The 20517-nt window shown below is 36.6% G+C and overlaps 1 protein-coding gene across 9 annotated transcripts in view; it reads left to right on the top strand.

The window, feature by feature from the left end:
• TCF4 (transcription factor 4) overlaps window positions 1-20517 on the top strand; it is a 652106-nt gene that overhangs the window by 170759 nt on the left and 460830 nt on the right. For all 9 annotated transcript variants that reach the window (XM_053701135.1, XM_053701132.1, XM_053701130.1 and 6 more), the window contains one exon: window positions 13192-13294. In XM_053701135.1, coding sequence (XP_053557110.1) covers window positions 13192-13294 — 103 coding nt within the window. The remainder of the gene's footprint in view (window positions 1-13191; window positions 13295-20517) is intronic.

Here is a 20517-nt window from a genome sequence, read left to right as displayed (position 1 = left end):
TGCCGTAGTACATTTAACTAAACTTACGGCTAAGAATTCCGGATTCGCCATTCAGGCACGCAGAGCACTGTGGCTAAAATCCTGGTCAGCTGACGTTACTTCTAAATCTAAATTGCTTAATATACCTTTCAAAGGGCAGACCTTATTCGGGCCCGGGTTGAAAGAAATTATCGCTGACATTACAGGAGGTAAAGGCCATGCCCTGCCTCAAGACAGAGCCAAACCTAAGGCTAAACAGTCTAATTTTCGTTCCTTTCGTAATTTCAAAGCAGGAGCAGCATCAACTTCCTCTGCACCAAAACAGGAAGGAGCTGTTGCTCGCTACAGACAAGGCTGGAGACCTAACCAGTCCTGGAACAAGGGCAAGCAGGCCAGGAAACCTGCTGCTGCCCCTAAGACAGCATGAATCGAGGGCCCCCGATCCGGGAACGGATCTAGTGGGGGGCAGACTTTCTCTCTTCGCCCAGGCTTGGGCAAGAGATGTCCAGGATCCCTGGGCATTAGAGATCATATCTCAGGGATACCTTCTAGACTTCAAATTCTCTCCCCCAAGAGGGAGATTTCATCTGTCAAGGTTGTCAACAAACCAAATAAAGAAAGAGGCGTTTCTACGCTGCGTACAAGATCTTTTATTAATGGGAGTGATCCATCCGGTTCCGCGGTCGGAACAAGGACAAGGGTTTTACTCAAATCTGTTTGTGGTTCCCAAAAAAGAGGGAACTTTCAGGCCAATCTTGGATTTAAAGATCCTAAACAAATTCCTAAGAGTTCCATCGTTCAAAATGGAAACTATTCGGACAATTTTACCCATGATCCAAAAGGGTCAGTACATGACCACAGTGGATTTAAAGGATGCTTACCTTCACATACCGATTCACAAAGATCATTACCGGTATCTAAGGTTTGCCTTTCTAGACAGGCATTACCAGTTTGTAGCTCTTCCATTCGGATTGGCTACGGCTCCGAGAATCTTCACAAAGGTTCTGGGTGCTCTTCTGGCGGTACTAAGACCGCGAGGAATTGCGGTAGCTCCGTACCTAGACGACATTCTGATACAAGCTTCAAGCTTTCAAACTGCCAAGTCTCATACAGAGTTAGTACTGGCATTTCTAAGGTCGCATGGATGGAAGGTGAACGAAAAGAAGAGTTCTCTCTTTCCACTCACAAGAGTTCCCTTCTTGGGGACTCTTATAGATTCTGTAGAAATGAAGATTTACCTGACAGAAGACAGGTTAACAAAGCTTCAAAATGCATGCCGTGTCCTTCATTCCATTCAACACCCGTCAGTAGCTCAATGCATGGAGGTGATCGGCTTAATGGTAGCAGCTATGGACATAGTACCCTTTGCACGTCTAACAGACCGCTGCAATTGTGCATGCTAAGTCAGTGGAATGGGGATTACTCAGACATGTCCCCTACTCTGAATCTGGATCAAGAGACCAGAAATTCTCTTCTATGGTGGCTTTCTCGGCCACATCTGTCCAGGGGGATGCCATTCAGCAGGCCGGACTGACAATTGTAACAACAGATGCCAGCCTACTAGGTTGGGGCGCTGTCTGGAATTCTCTGAAGGCTCAGGGACAATGGAATCAGGAGGAGAGTCTCCTACCAATAAACATTCTGGAATTGAGAGCAGTTCTCAATGCCCTTCTGGCTTGGCCCCAGTTAACAACTCGGGGGTTCATCAGGTTTCAGTCGGACAACATCACGACTGTAGCTTACATCAACCATCAGGGAGGGACAAGAAGCTCCCTAGCAATGATGGAAGTATCAAAGATAATTCGCTGGGCAGAGTCTCACTCTTGCCACCTGTCAGCAATCCACATCCCGGGAGTGGAGAACTGGGAGGCGGATTTCTTAAGTCGTCAGACTTTTCATCCGGGGGAGTGGGAACTTCATCCGGAGGTCTTTGCCCAAATACTTCGACGTTGGGGCAAACCAGAGATAGATCTCATGGCGTCTCGACAGAACGCCAAGCTTCCTCGTTACGGGTCCAGATCCAGGGATCCGGGAGCGGTTCTGATAGATGCTTTGACAGCACCTTGGACCTTCGGGATGGCTTATGTGTTTCCACCCTTCCCGATGCTTCCTCGATTGATTGCCAGAATCAAACAGGAGAGAGCATCAGTGATTCTAATAGCGCCTGCATGGCCACGCAGGACTTGGTATGCAGATCTAGTGGACATGTCATCCTGTCCACCTTGGTCGCTACCTCTGAAACAGGACCTTCTGATCCAGGGTCCCTTCAAACATCAAAATCTAATTTCTCTGAAGCTGACTGCTTGGAAATTGAACGCTTGATTTTATCAAAACGTGGTTTTTCTGAGTCAGTTATTGATACCTTAATACAGGCTAGGAAGCCTGTTACCAGAAAGATTTACCATAAGATATGGCGCAAATACTTATATTGGTGCGAATCCAAGAGTTACTCATGGAGTAAGGTTAGGATTCCGAGGATATTGTCTTTTCTACAAGAAGGTTTAGAAAAGGGTTTATCCGCTAGTTCCTTAAAGGGACAGATTTCAGCTCTGTCCATTCTTTTACACAAACGTCTGTCAGAAGTTCCGGACGTTCAAGCTTTTTGTCAGGCTTTAGCTAGGATCAAGCCTGTGTTTAAAACTGTTGCTCCACCATGGAGTTTGAACTTAGTTCTTAATGTTTTACAGGGGGTTCCGTTTGAACCCCTTCATTCCATTGATATCAAGTTGTTATCTTGGAAAGTTCTGTTTTTAATGGCGATTTCCTCGGCTCGAAGAGTCTCTGAGTTATCTGCCTTACATTGTGATTCTCCTTATCTGATTTTTCATTCAGACAAGGTAGTTCTGCGTACTAAACCTGGGTTCCTACCTAAGGTGGTCACTAACAGGAATATCAATCAAGAGATTGTGGTTACATCTTTGTGTCCTAATCCTTCTTCGAAAAAGGAACGTCTGCTACACAATCTAGATGTAGTCCGTGCCCTGAAATTTTATCTACAGGCAACTAAGGATTTTCGACAAACGTCTTCCCTGTTTGTCGTTTCTTCTGGTCAGAGGAGAGGTCAAAAAGCTTCGGCTACCTCTCTCTCCTTTTGGCTTCGTAGCATAATACGGTTAGCCTATGAGACTGCTGGACAGCAGCCTCCTGAAAGAATTACAGCACATTCTACTAGAGCTGTGGCTTCCACTTGGGCCTTTAAGAATGAGGCTTCTGTTGAACAGATTTGCAAGGCTGCAACTTGGTCTTCTCTTCATACTTTTTCCAAATTTTACAAATTTGACACTTTTGCTTCTTCGGAGGCTGTTTTTGGGAGAAAGGTTCTTCAGGCAGTGGTTCCTTCCGTATAAAGAGCCTGCCTGTCCCTCCCGTCATCCGTGTACTTTAGCTTTGGTATTGGTATCCCATAAGTAATGGATGATCCGTGGACTGGATACACTTAACAAGAGAAAACATAATTTATGCTTACCTGATAAATTTATTTCTCTTGTAGTGTATCCAGTCCACGGCCCGCCCTGTCACTTTAAGGCAGGTAATTTTTCCATTAAACTACAGTCACCACTGTACCCTATGGTTTTCCTTTCTCTGCATGTTTTCGGTCGAATGACTGGTAATGGCAGTTAGGGGAGGAGCTATATAGCAGCTCTGCTGGGTGAATCCTCTTGCACTTCCTGTTGGGGAGTAGTTAATATCCCATAAGTAATGGATGATCCGTGGACTGGATACACTACAAGAGAAATAAATTTATCAGGTAAGCATAAATTATGTTTTTTGATCTTCTGATTTCTATTTATTTATTTTTTAATCAATAAAAGACAGTTTAGAAAAAGTCATCTTTCTTTCCCAAATTTGTCAGTTTGGGAAAAAATAATTCTGATATGGTAGCTCCTATAGCATTTTAACATTTTGCTACCCAGTAATAAAATACCCCTGTGGAATTATTTCATTCTTGTGACGTAACATCCTTCACAGCAGGTTTTTTTCTTTGTTACCTGTATAAAGTTCTCCCTCCTCATGATACATTTTCCCCTATTTCTAGCCCAGCATAGTTGTCGTCATTAACCACACCAGTTCCGATAAAGGGCTTGTTTCTATTTAGCCGCAATTGGGTTTTCGCGTGGTCGTAAAATGATACAACTTTTGTCGGAAGCCATTACGCTTATCGGCAGTTTCCAATGACGCATTTTCTATCATTACTGGCAGGTGGGCTCTGGCTTTCTAAAAAGAATTACACAGTTTATAGAAAATAATAGAAGCCGAAAAGCGCAAATTTACACCAGGTTTCCATTGAAAGCGCAAACAGCTAAAACGCTCTTGGAAGCTGTTGATAAGGTGTCAAACATTACGGCATTTTAAACTAGGTATCAAAGAGGAAGAATAAGCTTTTTAAGGCCTCTTTTTCATTGAGATATTAACATTTTTAAACAATACAAGTGTTTTACTTTATAAATGTATTGTTATTTGTAATATTTATTGCTTGCCCAGGTATAGGGTTAGTTGGAGTTATGTTTCTGTTTAAATATCAATATGTATTTACATATACAAATATAATCAAGCACATAACTCCAGAATTCCAGCTAGGCCTATGCTTAGGGCAGCACTAAATATTACATATATCAATACATTTTAAAAATTTAATACAGCAAAACCAAAATGTTTTTTCATTAAATAAAACATTTTTTTTTTTTTTTTTTTTTTTTTTTTTTTTAGAGGTGATCACAGATAAGGAGCAAATACGTTAAATGTAAAATTTATAATGTAAGGTCGGGTTAACATAGCAATGAACTTGTTATAGCGGAATTTTTGAAAAATCCAACGTCAGATGGAAGTGTTAGCACAACATTAACTTACATCTACATAAAAGGAGCGACTCCATACAATACGCACAATATGAAGCCGTAAACTAATTTTAGCTGTCGGCCAATTCGGTAGCATATCGCTCCATTTTGCAGACTCAATGGAAACAAGTCCAAAGTTGTGACACACTGCTTTAACAACAATCTATTTTCCTGGGACTAAGAGGGATGATTCTTAAAGCCTTTCAGTGTTGATCCATATGTTTAAAGACTCAAACTCAAGTCTCCAGTATGATAAGCTCAAGAAACAAAATGGTGAAATTATTTCCAAACATTGTTGCAAATAAAATAGCAAGCTATCCACTCACAGACATTAGAAGAAGTTGTTGGTCTGTTAACTAGAAGGAATGAACCAACTTCTTTTCATGTTTGTGGAGCATTTACCTTGACCACCAGTGAACCTACAGAAGTGTGAAATTAGTCTGTAGATAGAAGCAAATTAATATGAATACTGCAGTATACAGATTTTTTTTTATTTGAGAAACATTCTGTTAGGTTTATGTACATGATATGATATTTTGCATTCAGTGTAATTTTTTAGCATTGTATTCATAACTGTAGGTTAACTCAAGTCATTAATATATAAAAAAAATTACCATATTCATTCTAACATTGGAGTAATCCACAGCTAAGCTATAACTTGTTTTTGGAGCCTCATTAATAGAAATTTGTTATCATTACACTAAATTATCTCAGCCAAGGCAATAACAATATATAGAACTCTTTATAACACTAACAGGTGGAAGAGAGCAAAGCTGGTTCACCTTCTTGCCTGCTGCGTACCACTAAAGTACCACGTAGGACATCTGGCACACTCTTCTTGAAGAATCGTAGTGATTAGTTTGAATCTTCAGAATTATATTTGTGCATATTTATAAAAGATTTTGCCATGAATAGATTAAGATGTAAATCTCAGTTTTAATCATAAACTGGAATATATAGTAAAACATATGTAATCACAAGATAGAAAACAGTCAGGGAGTCGGCTGTAATTTGTAAAATTATTTTTAGTCAACCTGTGGCCTTTCTTTTAAAGGTGCAGTGCCTCCTAGACAAATATTTAAATAAGCCACTTAATAAACTTAGGAAAACATTTATTTACTTGCTGAATTTTAAGATTACATTTGCTTAAAGGGACATAATATTCATATGCTAATTTACTTGAAAGTTATGCAGCATAACTGTTAAAAGCTGACGTGACATTACTGTAAATTGTGACTATAACCTAATAAAAAATGATTGAAATTAAAAAAATTATTAAAATAAAAAAAAAAAAACTGACGTGACAATATTACCTGAACATCTCTATGTAAAAAGGGAATATATTCTACCTCAAAAATTCTTCAGCTTACAATAGTAAATGCTGTGTGAACAGTTTAACTTTTAGCTTCCGTCCAGCTGCAAGTTGGGAAAAAAAATAGCCAATCAGCATCAGCAGTGCTGAGGTCATGCTTTGTTTTGCTGTGATCTCATGAGATTTTACTGAAAATAACATGAAAGATGCACATTCCCTTGCATGTCCTGTGGCTAGCATCCTGATTGGCTGCTTAAAGTCTCTTTACAGCGGGGTGTGAATACTTAGGAAATTCAAATTGTTCAGGTGATATTTTCTAGTCAGCATTTTAAAGCTATGCTGCATAACATTAAAGCACTTCAACATTTGTATATCATTTCCCTTTAATAGAAAAAATAATCATTTCTGGTCCTGTTTTTTCAAGATGTCGGACATCCTTTATAGTTATATTATTTAGAAAAGGAAAACATAAAATTAAATGATCTTTCCCCTTTATTAAATGAGACGTCTCAAATGGTTTGGGCGGTGTTTGGTATAGTTTAGGGTTTGCTAGGTTTTCCATAAACATTTTTTTCTTATTTAAATGGACACTCAAGTCAAAATAAACTTTTATGATTCAGACAGAGCAGCAGTTTTAAGACCCTTTCCAATTTACTTCCATTATCATATTTTGCACAATCTTTTTATTTTCACACATTTTGGGGAACAAGATCCTACTGAGCATGTGCACAAGCTCACAGGGTATATGTATACTTGTCTGTGATTGGCTGATGTCTGTCACATGATACAGAGGGCCGGAAAATAAGAGAAAAAATTAATTTGTCAGAAAAAATTCTACTGCTTATTTGATATTCATAGTAGGTGTTAAATCATTGTCTTTTTATTGTGCACATGTTAATTATGCAATCCTACTGCATTGAGTGGTCCTTTAAAGGGCTACTAGAGTAAAAATTACACTTTCACGATTCATATAGCGAAAACGATAAAAAATAAAATCTAATTTATAAAATGTGCACATTCTTTTATATGCGCAATTTCTGACTGAGCAGCACATACTATATGTATTTACAGTAAATATGTATATGCATTTTGTGATTGGCTCATGGCCACTGACTTTGAAATTTGCCAGTAGAAAATCTGCCACCTTTTTGAAATTCAAAGTAAATGCTACATTTTTTCTTTATTCTATATTTGTTTATTATGCAATTCTATTGTAGCTAGTTGTCCTTTAATCAAACCAACATTGTTTTGGTCACTGCACAATTTTTATTTTAATATTTATTTATATTTTTGTGAGTATCATTTTAAATTACAAGAGAATAGTGATGTCATTAAGTTAGGACTGTGCTGTTACCTTTAGCAATATTAGTAGCCTTAATGCCATGTACGAATAAGGTGTGATTAATAAAACAACATAATTTCACAATTTCCCCTCTCATTCATTATTTAAGTGTTTAAAGGGACATTCAACTGAGTACAACTATAATGTGATGGTTACTACTCAAAATGTTATTTTTTTTTTCTTCCTGTGCTTGCGGCTGTCTTCAAAGTCATTGTCTTATTTTAAAGGCAGATCTGTGAGAGTGCACTCCTTCTGTTCCAGGATTCTGTTTGTTTATATACTATATATATATATATATATATATATTTTTTTTTTTTTTTTACAAAATTTGTACCAGCTGTCCCTGGATATAATGGCTATGGTCAAGGGCCCACAATATTCCAATATTGATGTGGACACCAAGGTGCAAGGAGGTTTATCTAAATCTATCTAATGTATATCTAAAAAAGGAACATAAAGTAAACCTTGTCCAGTAACCCCATATTAAGCTTTAATTAAAAAAATATATGTAAGAGCCTACAATTCCTCAAATAGACACTTCCACGGATATCTGGAAATAATATACTGATTTATTATAATGTTAACCAGTGTGCACAAAGTGAACAAAAGAAAAAAAAAAACACATTAATTGGTCAAAGATACTAGCATATGCAATTCATTCATTACCCAAAGAACAGGGGTACCCAGAAAAATGTATAAGTTATGCCGGCAAGACAAAAGATATATATATATATATATATATATATATATATATATATATATATATATATATATATATATATATACTGGACTGCAGCTTGCAAATATACTGCAACTGGTTCCTGATTAAGACCTTCGCCCACTATGAGGCCAAACTGATAATATCCAAGTTGGCTAACAAACAAACACTGTTTGGGGGCATAGAAAATGGTTCACATATCACCCTGTGCTTCGTCCCATACCCTTACTTCTTTCCATAGAGCAAGTTGACATATTACAAATGAGGCAGGTAAGTAGATAAATCCAACAGGGAATCAATAATGATACTTACGCTACTATAACAGCGACTTCCTCAGTGTCATACAGGTAATAGACCACACTGCGCTTTACTTTCAATTTCTCCTTCGTGTTACCTGTTCTGATGAGATGACCGCTTCCACCCCATGTACCAACATGCTCCGTTTACCATTCACCGGTATGTAATAGAACCGTTCTTAACTCACATAGGGAGACTTTCAAAAGGTTCCTGAGTTCAGAGAAAATAAGAACGAAGCACAGGGTGATATGTGAACCATTTTCTATGCCCCCAAACAGTCAGCTAGATTACGAGTTTTGCGGTATGGGTGAAAAAGTAGCGTTAAAGCTCTTTTTCACTACCGCTGGTATTAGGAGTCTTGCAGGTTTAGCTGCACCGCACACTTCTTTGTCCGTAACGCAACGTAACTACCGCAGCTTTCAAAAAGTCCTTTTTCAATGGGACTTTCTTTGCACCGATATTACGAGTTTGCCTGGGAGGCCAGAAAGTGAGCGGTACAGCCTAAAACTACAAAAAAAAAGTCAGTAGTTATGGGTTTTATGCTACAACACCGTAACATAAAACTCATAACTAAAGTGCTAAAAAGTACACTAATGCCCATAAACTACATATTAACCCCTAAACCGAGGCCCTCCCACATCGCAAACACTAAAATAAAATTATTAACCCTTAATCTGCCGCTCCGGACATCGCTGCCACTAGAATAAACATATGAACCCCTAAACCGCCGTACTCCCGCATCGCAAACACTACTTAAATATTATTAACCCCTAATCTGCTGTCCCTAACATCGCTGCAACCTACATTACTGTTATTAACCCCTAATCTGCCGCCCCCAACGTTGTCATCACTATACTAAAGTTATAAACCCCTAAACCTAACCCTAAGTCTAACCTAACACCCCCTACTTTAATATAATTAAAATAAATCTAATAAAAAATTCCTATAATTAACTAAATAATTCCTATTTAAAACTAAATACTTACCTGTAAAATAAAACCTAAGCTAGCTACAATATAACTAATAGTTACATTGTAGCTAGCTTAGGTTTTATTTTTATTTCACAGGCAAGTTTGTATTTATTTTAACTAGGTAGAATAGTTAGTAAATGGTTATTAACTATTTTCTAGCTACCTATCTAAAATAAATACAAATTTACCTGTAAAATAAAACCTAACCTGTCTTACACTAACACCTAACCTTACACTACAATTAAATAAATTACATTAATTAAATCCAATTATCTAAATTTCCAAAAAAAACCCCACTAAATTACACAAAATAAAAAAAGAAATGATCAAATATTTAAACTAATTACACCTAATCTAATAGCCCTATCAAAATAAAAAAGCCCCCCCAAAATAAAAAAAACCCTAGCCTAAACTAAACTACCAATAGCCCTTAAAAGGTCCTTTTGCAGGGCATTGCCCTAAAGAAATCAGCTCTTTTACCTGTAAAAAAAAAAATACAAACAAGCCCCCAAAAGTAAAATCCACCACCCACACAACCAACCCCCCAAATAAAATCCTAACTAAAAAAACCTAAGCTCCCCATTGCACTGAGAAGGGCATTTGGATGGGCATTGCCCTTAAAAGGGCATTTAGCTCTTTTTCCGCCCAAACCCTAAGCTAAAAATAAAACCCACCCAATAAACCCTTAAAAAAACCTAACACTAACCCCGAAGATCCACTTACAGTTTTTGAAGACCTGACATCTATCCTCAGCATTCTATTGGCTGTTCCAATCAGCCAATAGAATGCAAGCTCAATCCTATTGGCTGATTGGATCAGCCAAAAGGATTGAAGCTCAATCCTATTGGCTGATTGCATCAGCCAATAGGATTTTTTCACCTTTAATTCCGATTGGCAGCCAATCGGAATTCAAGGGACACCATCTTGGATGACGTCACTTAAAGGAACCTTCATCCTTCAGTCGCTGTGGAAAGAAGAGGATGCTCCGCGCCGGTTGTCTTGAAGATGGAGCCGCTCCGCGGCGGATGGATAAAGATAGAAGATGCCGTCTGGATGAAGACTTCTGCCGGCTTGGATGAAGACTTCGGCCCGCTTGGATGAGGACTTCTGCCGGCTTGGATGAGGACTTCTGCCGGCTTCTTTGAGGATGGATGTCGGGTCTTCAAAAACTGTAAGTGGATCTTCAGGGGTTAGTGTTAGGTTTTTTTAAGGGTTTATTGGGTGGGTTTTATTTTTAGCTTAGGGTTTGGTCGGAAAAAGAGCTAAATGCCCTTTGAAGGGCAATGCCCACCCAAATGCCCTTTTCAGGGCAATGGGGAGCTTATGTTTTTAGTTAGGATTTTATTTGGGGGGTTGGTTGTGTGGGTGGTGGGTTTTACTGTTGGGGGGTTGTTTGTATTTTTTTTTTACAGGTAAAAGAGCTGATTTCTTTGGGGCAATGCCCCACAAAAGGCCCTTTTAAGGGCTATTGGTAGTTTAGTTTAGGCTAGGGTTTTTTTATTTGGGGGGGGGGCTTTTTATTTTGATAGGGCTATTAGATTAGGTGTAATTAGTTTAAATCAGCGCTGCAGAATCTGTTGGCGCTCTACAAATACCTGATAATAATAATAAATATTTGATCATTTCTTTTTGTATTTTGTGTAATTTAGTGTTTGTTTGTTTTTGTAATTTAGTTAATTGTATTTAATTAATGTAATTTATTTAATTGTATTGTAAGGTTAGGTGTTAGTGTAAGACAGGTTAGGTTTTATTTTACAGGTAAATTTGTATTTATTTTAGCTAGGTAGCTAGTAAATAGTTAATAACTATTTACTAACTAGTCTACCTAGTTAAAATAAATACAAACTTGCCTGTGAAATAAAAATAAAACCAAAGATAGATACATTGTAACTATTAGTTATATTGTAACAAGCTTAGGGTTTATTTTATAGGTAAGTAGTTTTAAATAGGTATTATTTAGTTGATAGGAATTTTTTATTAGATTTATTTTAATTATATTAAAGTAGGGGGTGTTAAGGTTAGACTTAGGGTTAGGTTTAGGGGTTTATAACTTTAGTATAGTGGCGGCTACGTTGGGGGCGGCAGATTAGGGGTTAATAAATGTAGGTAGGTGGCGGCGATGTTAGGGGCGGCAGATTAGGGGATAATAAATGTAGGTAGGTGGCGGCGATGTTAGGGGCGGCAGATTAGGGGTTAATAAATGTAGGTAGGTGGCGGAGATGTTAGGGGCGGCAGATTAGGAGTTAATAAATGTGGGTAGTTGGCGGAAATGTTAGGGGCGGCAGATTAGGGGATAATAAATGTAGGTAGGTGGCGGCGATGTTAGGGGCGGCAGATTAGGGGTTAATAAATGTAGGTAGGTGGCCGCGATGTTAAGGGCGGCAGATTAGGGGTTAATAAGTGTAATGTAGGTGTCGGCGATGTTGGGACGGCAGATTAGGGGTTACTAAGTCTAATGTAGGTGGCGGCAATGTCAGGGGCGGCAGATTAGGGGTGTTTAGACTCGGTGTTTATGTTAGGGTGTTAGCACCGAGCAGCTCTTACCGCAAAATTCGTAATCTAGCCGTGTGTTTGTTTGTTATCCCGCTTGGATATTATCAGTTTGGCCACATAGGGAGCGAAGGTCTTAATCAGGAGGAACCAGTTGCCGTATATTTGCAAGCTGCAGTCCAAAGGACGTATTATGTGAAAGTTTTTTTCATATATATATTTTTTTTTTTTTGTTTTGCCGACATAACTTATACATTTTTCTGGGCACCCCTGTTCTTTGGGTAATGAATGAATTGCATATGCTAGTATCTTTGACCAATTAATGTGTTTTTTTTTTTTCTTTTGAGCACACTGGTTAACATTATAATAAATCAGTATATTATTTACAGATATCCGTGGTAGTGTCTATTTGAGGAATTGTAGGCTCTTACATATATTTTTTTATTAAGGCTTAATATGGGGTTGCTGGACAAGGTTTACTTTTTGTTCCTTTTTTAGATATACATTATTTTCTAAACCTCATAGACCTGGTGTCCACATCAATATTGGAATATATATATATTTATACATACCCAATGTTTTCCCATCTTATCTCTAGCCGCATGGGATCCATTTAGTGATATTTTGGCTCAAGTAGAATAGATTGTACATATGAATGCATGTGTGTAAGTTTGTAAAAAAAAATTAATTAAAGGAATATGAAAACCAATATTTTTTTCTTTTATTATTCAGATACACCATGCAATTGTAAACACCTTTCTAATTTACTTCTATTATCTAAATTGTTTTGTTCTCTTGATATCGTTAGTTGAAAAGCATACATAAATATGCTCAGGAGCAGCAATGCACTACTGGCAGCTAGCTGCTGATTGGTGGCTGCACATATATGGTTTTTATTATTGGCTCATCTGATGTGGTCAGCTAGCTGCTGCTAGTTAAACAAAGGATACCAAGAGAAAACCGCAACATTTGATAATAGAATTAGATTGGAAAGTTATTTAAAATTGCTCTGTCAGAATAATGAAAGAAAAATGTTGGCTTCATGTCCCTTTAAGTGGTTTAAAATAGCAGTATTTCTAGAAATAAAAGTTTGGTTATATAAAAGTAGAATAAAGTCGGCTATATTATTTCTATATCATGAACATTTATACAAATTATTCAACAATCCTATTTAATTGTTTATTTTGTAATGTTTTCAGTATGAGTTCTGTGTTCTTAATAACATTTTTTTCTTCTTTTTTAAACAGAATTATGGGGATGGTGCTCACTATGAACATATGACCAGCAGGGACATGAGCTCACATTCACATGACAATCTATCGCCACCGTTTGTCAATTCAAGATTACAAAGTAAGAACTCAGGTTTCATATTTGTGTTCAATATTAAGTCCAGGAACTGATTCTATGAAACTGAGCAAAATAGAGACTGCTTTTACAGCTGTGAATTTTAAAAATATATTTAGTAATATCCAGTGTATAAAACCAAAGCACATTCATCTACCAATCTTTGTAAGATTTTGATGTCTTAAGAAGTTTGAATGTTTTGTGTTTAATTTTATTTACAAGGATATGTCTGCAAATGTGGAAAGCTAATTTATGTGATATGAGGAAATATGTGAATATCGAAATTGCTTGTATTGTGTGTGTGTTTTTGTTGTTAACTACAGGGCACTGGTTTATTCTTGTTAAATATAATTCATGCAACAAATTTAATTACTTAAATCTGATATTCAGCAATATTCAGTATCTCAGGGAATCACTACTGTCCTTTAATGTTCCGCTGGTACAAAAGATGACCTTAGGGGTGCTATAGGGGAACCGCTCCTCCATTTTTTTCACTTCCCTTCTTCCTCCTGTACACTTCTTCTTCCTCTATTTAGAGCGCTGGAAATATAATAAAATATTCTACATGTACACATGTGTAAATCCAAAAAGTTAGATGAAAGAAATGAAATACATAGGGCCTGATGATCAGAAACCGGCACGGAGAGAAATCACGAAAAATCTTTGTGGACTGTTTTGGAGCATTTTATTGTACTGTATGTATCTCTCCTCATTTAGATCCCTTCATAGCGAAATGAATAGCTATCATGCTCATTATAAAAGTGTTTGAAAGACCTCACAGTACTGAGGAGATCTCTCGGATAATGTCACCAGCTGAGAGATCTTTAGATCATCATGTCCTGAGAGTTATGGCTGCCACAATTCCCAAGATATAAATATATTATATAGATAGACAAAATAATTATTTGTATGCGTATGTAGAACAATCCAAAAAGTTATAAACCAGGAGTAAAACTATACAAGTCATGGCGCCTACAGTTTTACTCCTGGTTCCTAACTTTTTGGAATGTTCTAAATATAAATACAAATACATTTTCCTGGCTTATATATGATCACTGTTCTTGATTCCTCCTAAATTTGATAAGGCTACATAATTTTTTTTACACATTTTTTTTTAAATCTATTTTAAGATGTTTGGTGCCACATCAGATCTGAGTGCAATATATAAGTCTCAGATTCTGGAAAGGATCTAAAGAAGAAGATTTTGCATTGTTATATGTTGCATTCCAACTGAAGAATAGATTATTATTATTATTATTATTATTATTATCATTTATTTGTATAGCACCGCCAAATTTCGTAGCGCTGGGTACAATGATAGGGGAATACAATGACAAGGATTTGTGATAAAATACAAAACATAACAAAACTAAACAAATCTAGTACAGGAGGAAGAGGGCCCTGCTCCGGAGAGCTCACAGTCTACAGGTTTAGGGTGCAGAGACATAAGGTTGGGGTAGTTTGTCACATCGGTTGTATTTGCAGCAGTGAGTCAGGCAGTTCATGTATTAGTTTGGTTCAGATGACGGATGGAGGTGAGATGGTAAGTCTCTCTGAATAGGTGGGTTTTCAAGGAGCGTTTGAAGCTATACAAGGTTAGAGACAGTCTTATGGAGCAGGGTAGAGAGTTCCAGAGGACAGGAGCAGCACGTTCAAAGTCTTGGAGGCGGGAGTGGGACGTAGAGATAACAGGAGTGGAGAGATGTAGGTCAGAGGTTGATCGAAGAGGATGGGATGGGGAATAGTTCACGATGAGAAAGGAAATATAGTTGGGAGTTAGACTGTTGAGTGCTTTTTTAAGTTAGTGTTAATACTTTCAATTATATTCTAGAGTGTATGGGGAGCCAGTGTAGAGACTGGAAGAGCGGAGCAGCTGATGTAGATTGGCGACTTAGGTGGATGAGTCTAGCAGAAGCATTCATAATAGATTGGAGGGAGGAGAGGTGGTGTTTTGGAAGGCCATTTAGGAGTAGATTGCAATAATCAATGCGTAAAAAAATGAGGGAATGAATAAGTATTTTTGTAGTTTTTTGCGTAAGGAAGGGACAAATTCTGGAAATGTTGCATAGGTGTGAATGGCAAGATTTGGTAAGTGCTTGCATATGTGGGTTGAATGTGAGTTCTGAGTCTAGTGTGACCCCAAGACAGGGGACCTGGGGTGAGGTGATTAGAATAGAGTCTCCAACCATCAGAGAAATGTCAGGTGTTGCATGTCTCGAAGAGGGGGGAATAAGAAGCAGTTCAGTTTTGGACAGACTGATTTGGAGGTAGTGTGAAGACATCCAAGAGTAAATTGCAGAGAAGCAGTTGGAAAGAGGGAGAGATATCAGGAGAGGAAAGATAGATTTTGGTATCATCAGCTTATAAGTGGTACTGGAATCCAAAGGAGGCTATAAGTTTTCCAAGGGAGGATGTATAGAGAGAGAAAAGCAAGGGGCCCAAGGCAGAGCCTTGTGGTACTCCAACCGAGAGAGGCATAGGATCACAAGATATGTTAAAGGAAACTGAAAACGAGTGGTTTGAGAGATATAAGGCGAACCAAAAGAGGGCTGTGTCTTGGATGCTAAATGAATGTAGTATTTTTAGGAGGAGAGGATGGTCGACTGTGTCAAAAGTAGCGGAAAGGTCAAGAAGAATTGGTAAGAAGTAGTGGCCTTTTGCTTTAGCTGATAACAGGTCATTTATTGCTTTAGCAAGAGCGGTTTCTGTTGAGTGTTTATGGCTGAAACCAGATTGTAGTGGATCAAGAATGGAGTTGTGAGAAATTGAGTTAGCCGATTATAGACCAGTCGTTCCAATAATTTTGAAGCAAAGGGAAGTAAGGAGACCGGTCGATAGTTTTTAGGATTTGTATGATTGACGCATGCTTTTAAATGTATCAGGAAATGTGCTAGCATTGAGAGATTGGTTAAATAGATGAGTTAGGGTAGGGATTAGTGAAGCAGAGAGAGAGGGAAGAAATTGTGAAGGAATAGGATCAAGTGGGCAGATTGTCAAGTTAATATTACAATGGTGGTGTAATGTGATGTATAGAATTTGAATCATGGTCAAAAAGGTTAACATCTACTGATCCCTCTTATCATGAAGCAATTCAAATGAATATATCTGCTTTCCATCTTCTCTCGTTTACTTAGCAGACCGTTACATACACAACATAGGCAATGGTTTTATCATTTCTTAGATGTATTTCTTTGATGTCTGGTATCTTAGGGACGGCACATTAGGGGATAATGTCATGAGATCCTCTACACACTATTGCATTGGTGACACTAGAACAGCTGTCAATGTCATACAGAGTGTGAACACCATTGTCACTGAGAACTGCTAATTATCAAGCAGTTGAATTATACAGGTGTGCATGCCTTATTCCCACGAAGGGTTAGGCACGTTGCAGCACAGTAAAGTATAGTGAAATTATTATATTAATAAGCTAATTAGGTACTTTTCTAGCTGTGTTTACATCTCACCCACAAAGAGGTTGATAAACTATGTTATATAGTTAGATTTGTGTGTGGTCATTGGTCAAACCACATCTGCTGATAGAAAAAAAATCATGTATAGTACTTTTTAGAAGCAAACTACTACCTACCAGCTGCTAACATATAAATAAATAGTATGTGCATGTATGTTTAATTTATGTACAGTTTTTATTTATGCTTAATAATGATGGTCTCTTGTATATACTGTATGTAATGTTAATCAAAACTACTTAAAATAATCTGAAAAACACTAAGCCACAAAGTTTATCAATTGATCATCACCAAAGTTCTTGCAAACATATACTCAAAATAATTTTATACCTAAATTGGTTTATAGAAGCAGGCTGAGATCTGGTCATATAAAATATTACACATTTTGTCAAGTTCTGTGGATATTTTTGAGATTCTTGTAGTATTACATTAGTGATTCGAGAAACTCTTGAGATATCTGCTTGTTTATATCTATTTACATACTTTTTTGTATGAATATGATTTCAAAGCTTGTAAAAGCATTATGGGGGATCACTTGATGTATTTGGTCGGCCTTTTTATTTTGTTATTTATTTTTTTGGCTTACTAGAATGTTTGCGACAATTGAAGCCATTTTTAAAGAAACTTTTTTTTGCCCAAGATTTAAAGGGACAGTTTACTAAAACATATTCTCCCCTTTAATTTGTTCCCAATTATCCACTTTACCTGCTGAAGTGTATTAAATTGTTTATAAGTATTTCCTTATATTGGCATTTGAAATAGTTGATTTAGCCTGTGGTATTCTGGAAGTTTCTGGCCTTAGGTCCAAACTATAGATAAGCTGTGTAAACACAGCTAGCAGAAGAAATTACACCCCCAGTAGGGTATAGAGGATATAAGGTAATAAAATGTTAATTTTCCATTGTTCTTTCCAAGTATTGGTGATTGGTTTATGGACAGATATAAGATAAAGAAGCATGTATATGTACACAATATGATAAAGTAATGAGATTTGATTATACCTTCAAGCTCAACCCATTTTATTAGGTTGTGGCTTTAAAATCAGCTAATCTACATACATAAATAAATAAACCCTAAAAAGCAAATTCTCATACATTTTATACTCTGCGGCTGGTAAAAAAAGTAATTGGAAATACATTAATGGAAAAACAAATTTTTGATTATGGCATTATGAAGCACAATGTTGGTTTGGGCTCAGAATGTCTGGCCTTGTATGCATTCATTTTTGTTTTTCTTTTTTTTCTAACATTTCTAAATACTAAAGGCATAGAGGTATTTATTGTTCCCTTTCAGTTGTTAAAGGTCATGAACAAAACATTTATGCTGAATAGTTATTTTGTTTCATAAGATTTTACTTTGCTTTTCCGTAGTGATTTTGTATTTTGTCTTGATGTCTATTTGTTAAGGTATGTGCGTTATCTCACCTGTAACATTTCAGAAACTAACTAATTACCTTGGTAAGAAGTTATACTGCACCTTGTGTCTCTTTAGAAGTAAAATTATTATTTTTTATATTAAAAAAATCTTGGCTTTACAGTGTAATCACAGGACAGTGTCTCCTTTAGGGATGGCTCAATAATGTCAGCTGATTTGTGCAAAAATACGTTCTAATTATGGTTTGAAAATCTAATCTTGATTATTTATCCATATCTATAAATATCTTGCAGTGTCAAAATCTATATTTAATTTTTCTGATTATAAACCATATTTTATTATAAGAGCTTTAATTCATTAGAGTTGTAAACGCTGAACGTCAGTTTGCACTTGGGCTCAGAGTAAGGCCAAAGACAAACATGTGACAAGTGTTTCAGTACTAAATATAAAATGTATCATTTAGAATGGCAAGTGAAATTTTTTTATAACCTTGAGCCTGTCTCGGTTTAATATTCTTCTATACCCTTTTTATCCCCTTTATCCCATCATTCTTCTCATATACAATATTTCTCTCCCCTGTTACTACTCTCTCATACAAGTTATTTATTCTGTCTTAGAAACAGTAAGCTTTTATGGCAAAGTAAGCCATCTTTGTCTTTTTTATGTTCAATTGAAAGATCTTACATATTTATGGATTCACACCGGGAGAATAAATAATGAGTTATTATAACACTAGTTTCCTAGCATCTATCGGGTTTCAGTGATGTCCCCCATTGTAAGATTAAACTTTAAGTTCAGTTTAGCAAAAAAACATGGCCTTTGCTTTGCGTTTCATGTCAATATGCATGTTTAAATATGCTCTCATATATGTATATTAAAAAAAAAAAGCATTTCCATAAAAGGTTAACCTGCATTAATGCGTTGTGATTGATACACAAACGTCATTCTCGTTAAATAGACGTTAGCACAGTATCAGTCTGTTTAGACCAGGGGTCAGTACCCTTGGCACCACAGATATTTCACAACTATGTTTCCCATGATACTCAGCCAGCCAGCCTAAAGTGTGTCTGAGCATCATGGGAAATGTAGTTCCAAAACATCTGGGGTGCCAAGGTTGCTGAGCCCTGGTTTTGACTATGTTACAAGCATTTTAGCTGTGTCAATGACCTATCAATTCCCATTGGTCATCTCTGAATTCATGTATTTTGCACTGCAAACTCTCTTTTTTTCCTTATTACAGATTAGATTTGGGACACTAACAAATTGCATCAGTTAGGTTTGGTGGTTGTTACTGGGCAGTGTTGGATTATATAAACTTTACAATGTTGACTGTTCATACATTTTACAGATGTCCTAATGAATGGTGGAAGACCAGTGAAGCAAATAACCACTTAAAAAAATAGTAGTAGAAATTGTGACTATTGTAGGGGAAGTTATCTTGTGTGTTTCTGTGTAATACAAAACTTTAGTGCATTGAGCTGCTCACACCAGTTAGGTGTAATTTATACTTCATTAGGATCTGTCATTTAAACACCAATGCTTGTATCTTCAAATAAAATTGTATTTTTCCCAGTGATTATTTTCTTCTCAGGATTTCAGATTCAAAGCAGTTCTATTCCATAAGAAAGCCCAGTAACTAGATTGGTTTTCAAGTGATAATGGGCTTTGGGTAACCTTGGGTAACCTTGGGAGTGGCTCTCCAATCCACGATAAAACACTTTACAAGCATCCCTGCACCTGTTGTTTGTTTGTTTGTTTGTGAGGTTTTTTTTTAAATTAAAAAAAAAAAAAAGCTTTGTCACATGCTCATTAGAACCAACCGTGGTTTATTATAAAAAGCTAAACATATTGCTCAAATCACATTTTTAAAAATAAACCATTAAAATGTGATCATCAGAATGCTTATTTACGATTGTAAGTGTGTATGGTGATTTTAAAATTGTTACTAATAATATAATGTACAATTCTATGAAATTGTTAGTTTCACACTTCATGAACTGAAAATATTTAAGTTATAAAACATGTATTCAGACCCATTAAAAGACATAATCAACTTTGAATTTTAGAGCCACCATGTTTTTTCTTGAACATTGGCCACAAGTATTCTATTCCTATTTAGGTGTGCAAACCCCTCCTTTCTCCTACTGCTGATGTTCATTCAATCCAATTGTAAGAAATAACCAACTTCCCATTTATATTGTGTTTGTTCTTGAGAGAGTTATTTCATTCATGTAGACACTGTTGTTATGGAATGAAATGCCATAGTAAAGAAAGACACAAGATACCTTAGGTGACATCTGAAGACTCCCTGTATATAAGCCACAAAAACAATGCGATATAAAAATTACAAAACATAATTTATTAAAGTAGCAGTAAATACAGTAG

Source organism: Bombina bombina, chromosome 2 (assembly GCF_027579735.1).
Source record: "Bombina bombina isolate aBomBom1 chromosome 2, aBomBom1.pri, whole genome shotgun sequence".
Lineage (NCBI taxonomy): Eukaryota > Metazoa > Chordata > Amphibia > Anura > Bombinatoridae > Bombina > Bombina bombina.
Note: the sequence above shows the minus strand (reverse complement) of the source record. Positions and strands in the feature narration are given on the sequence as shown.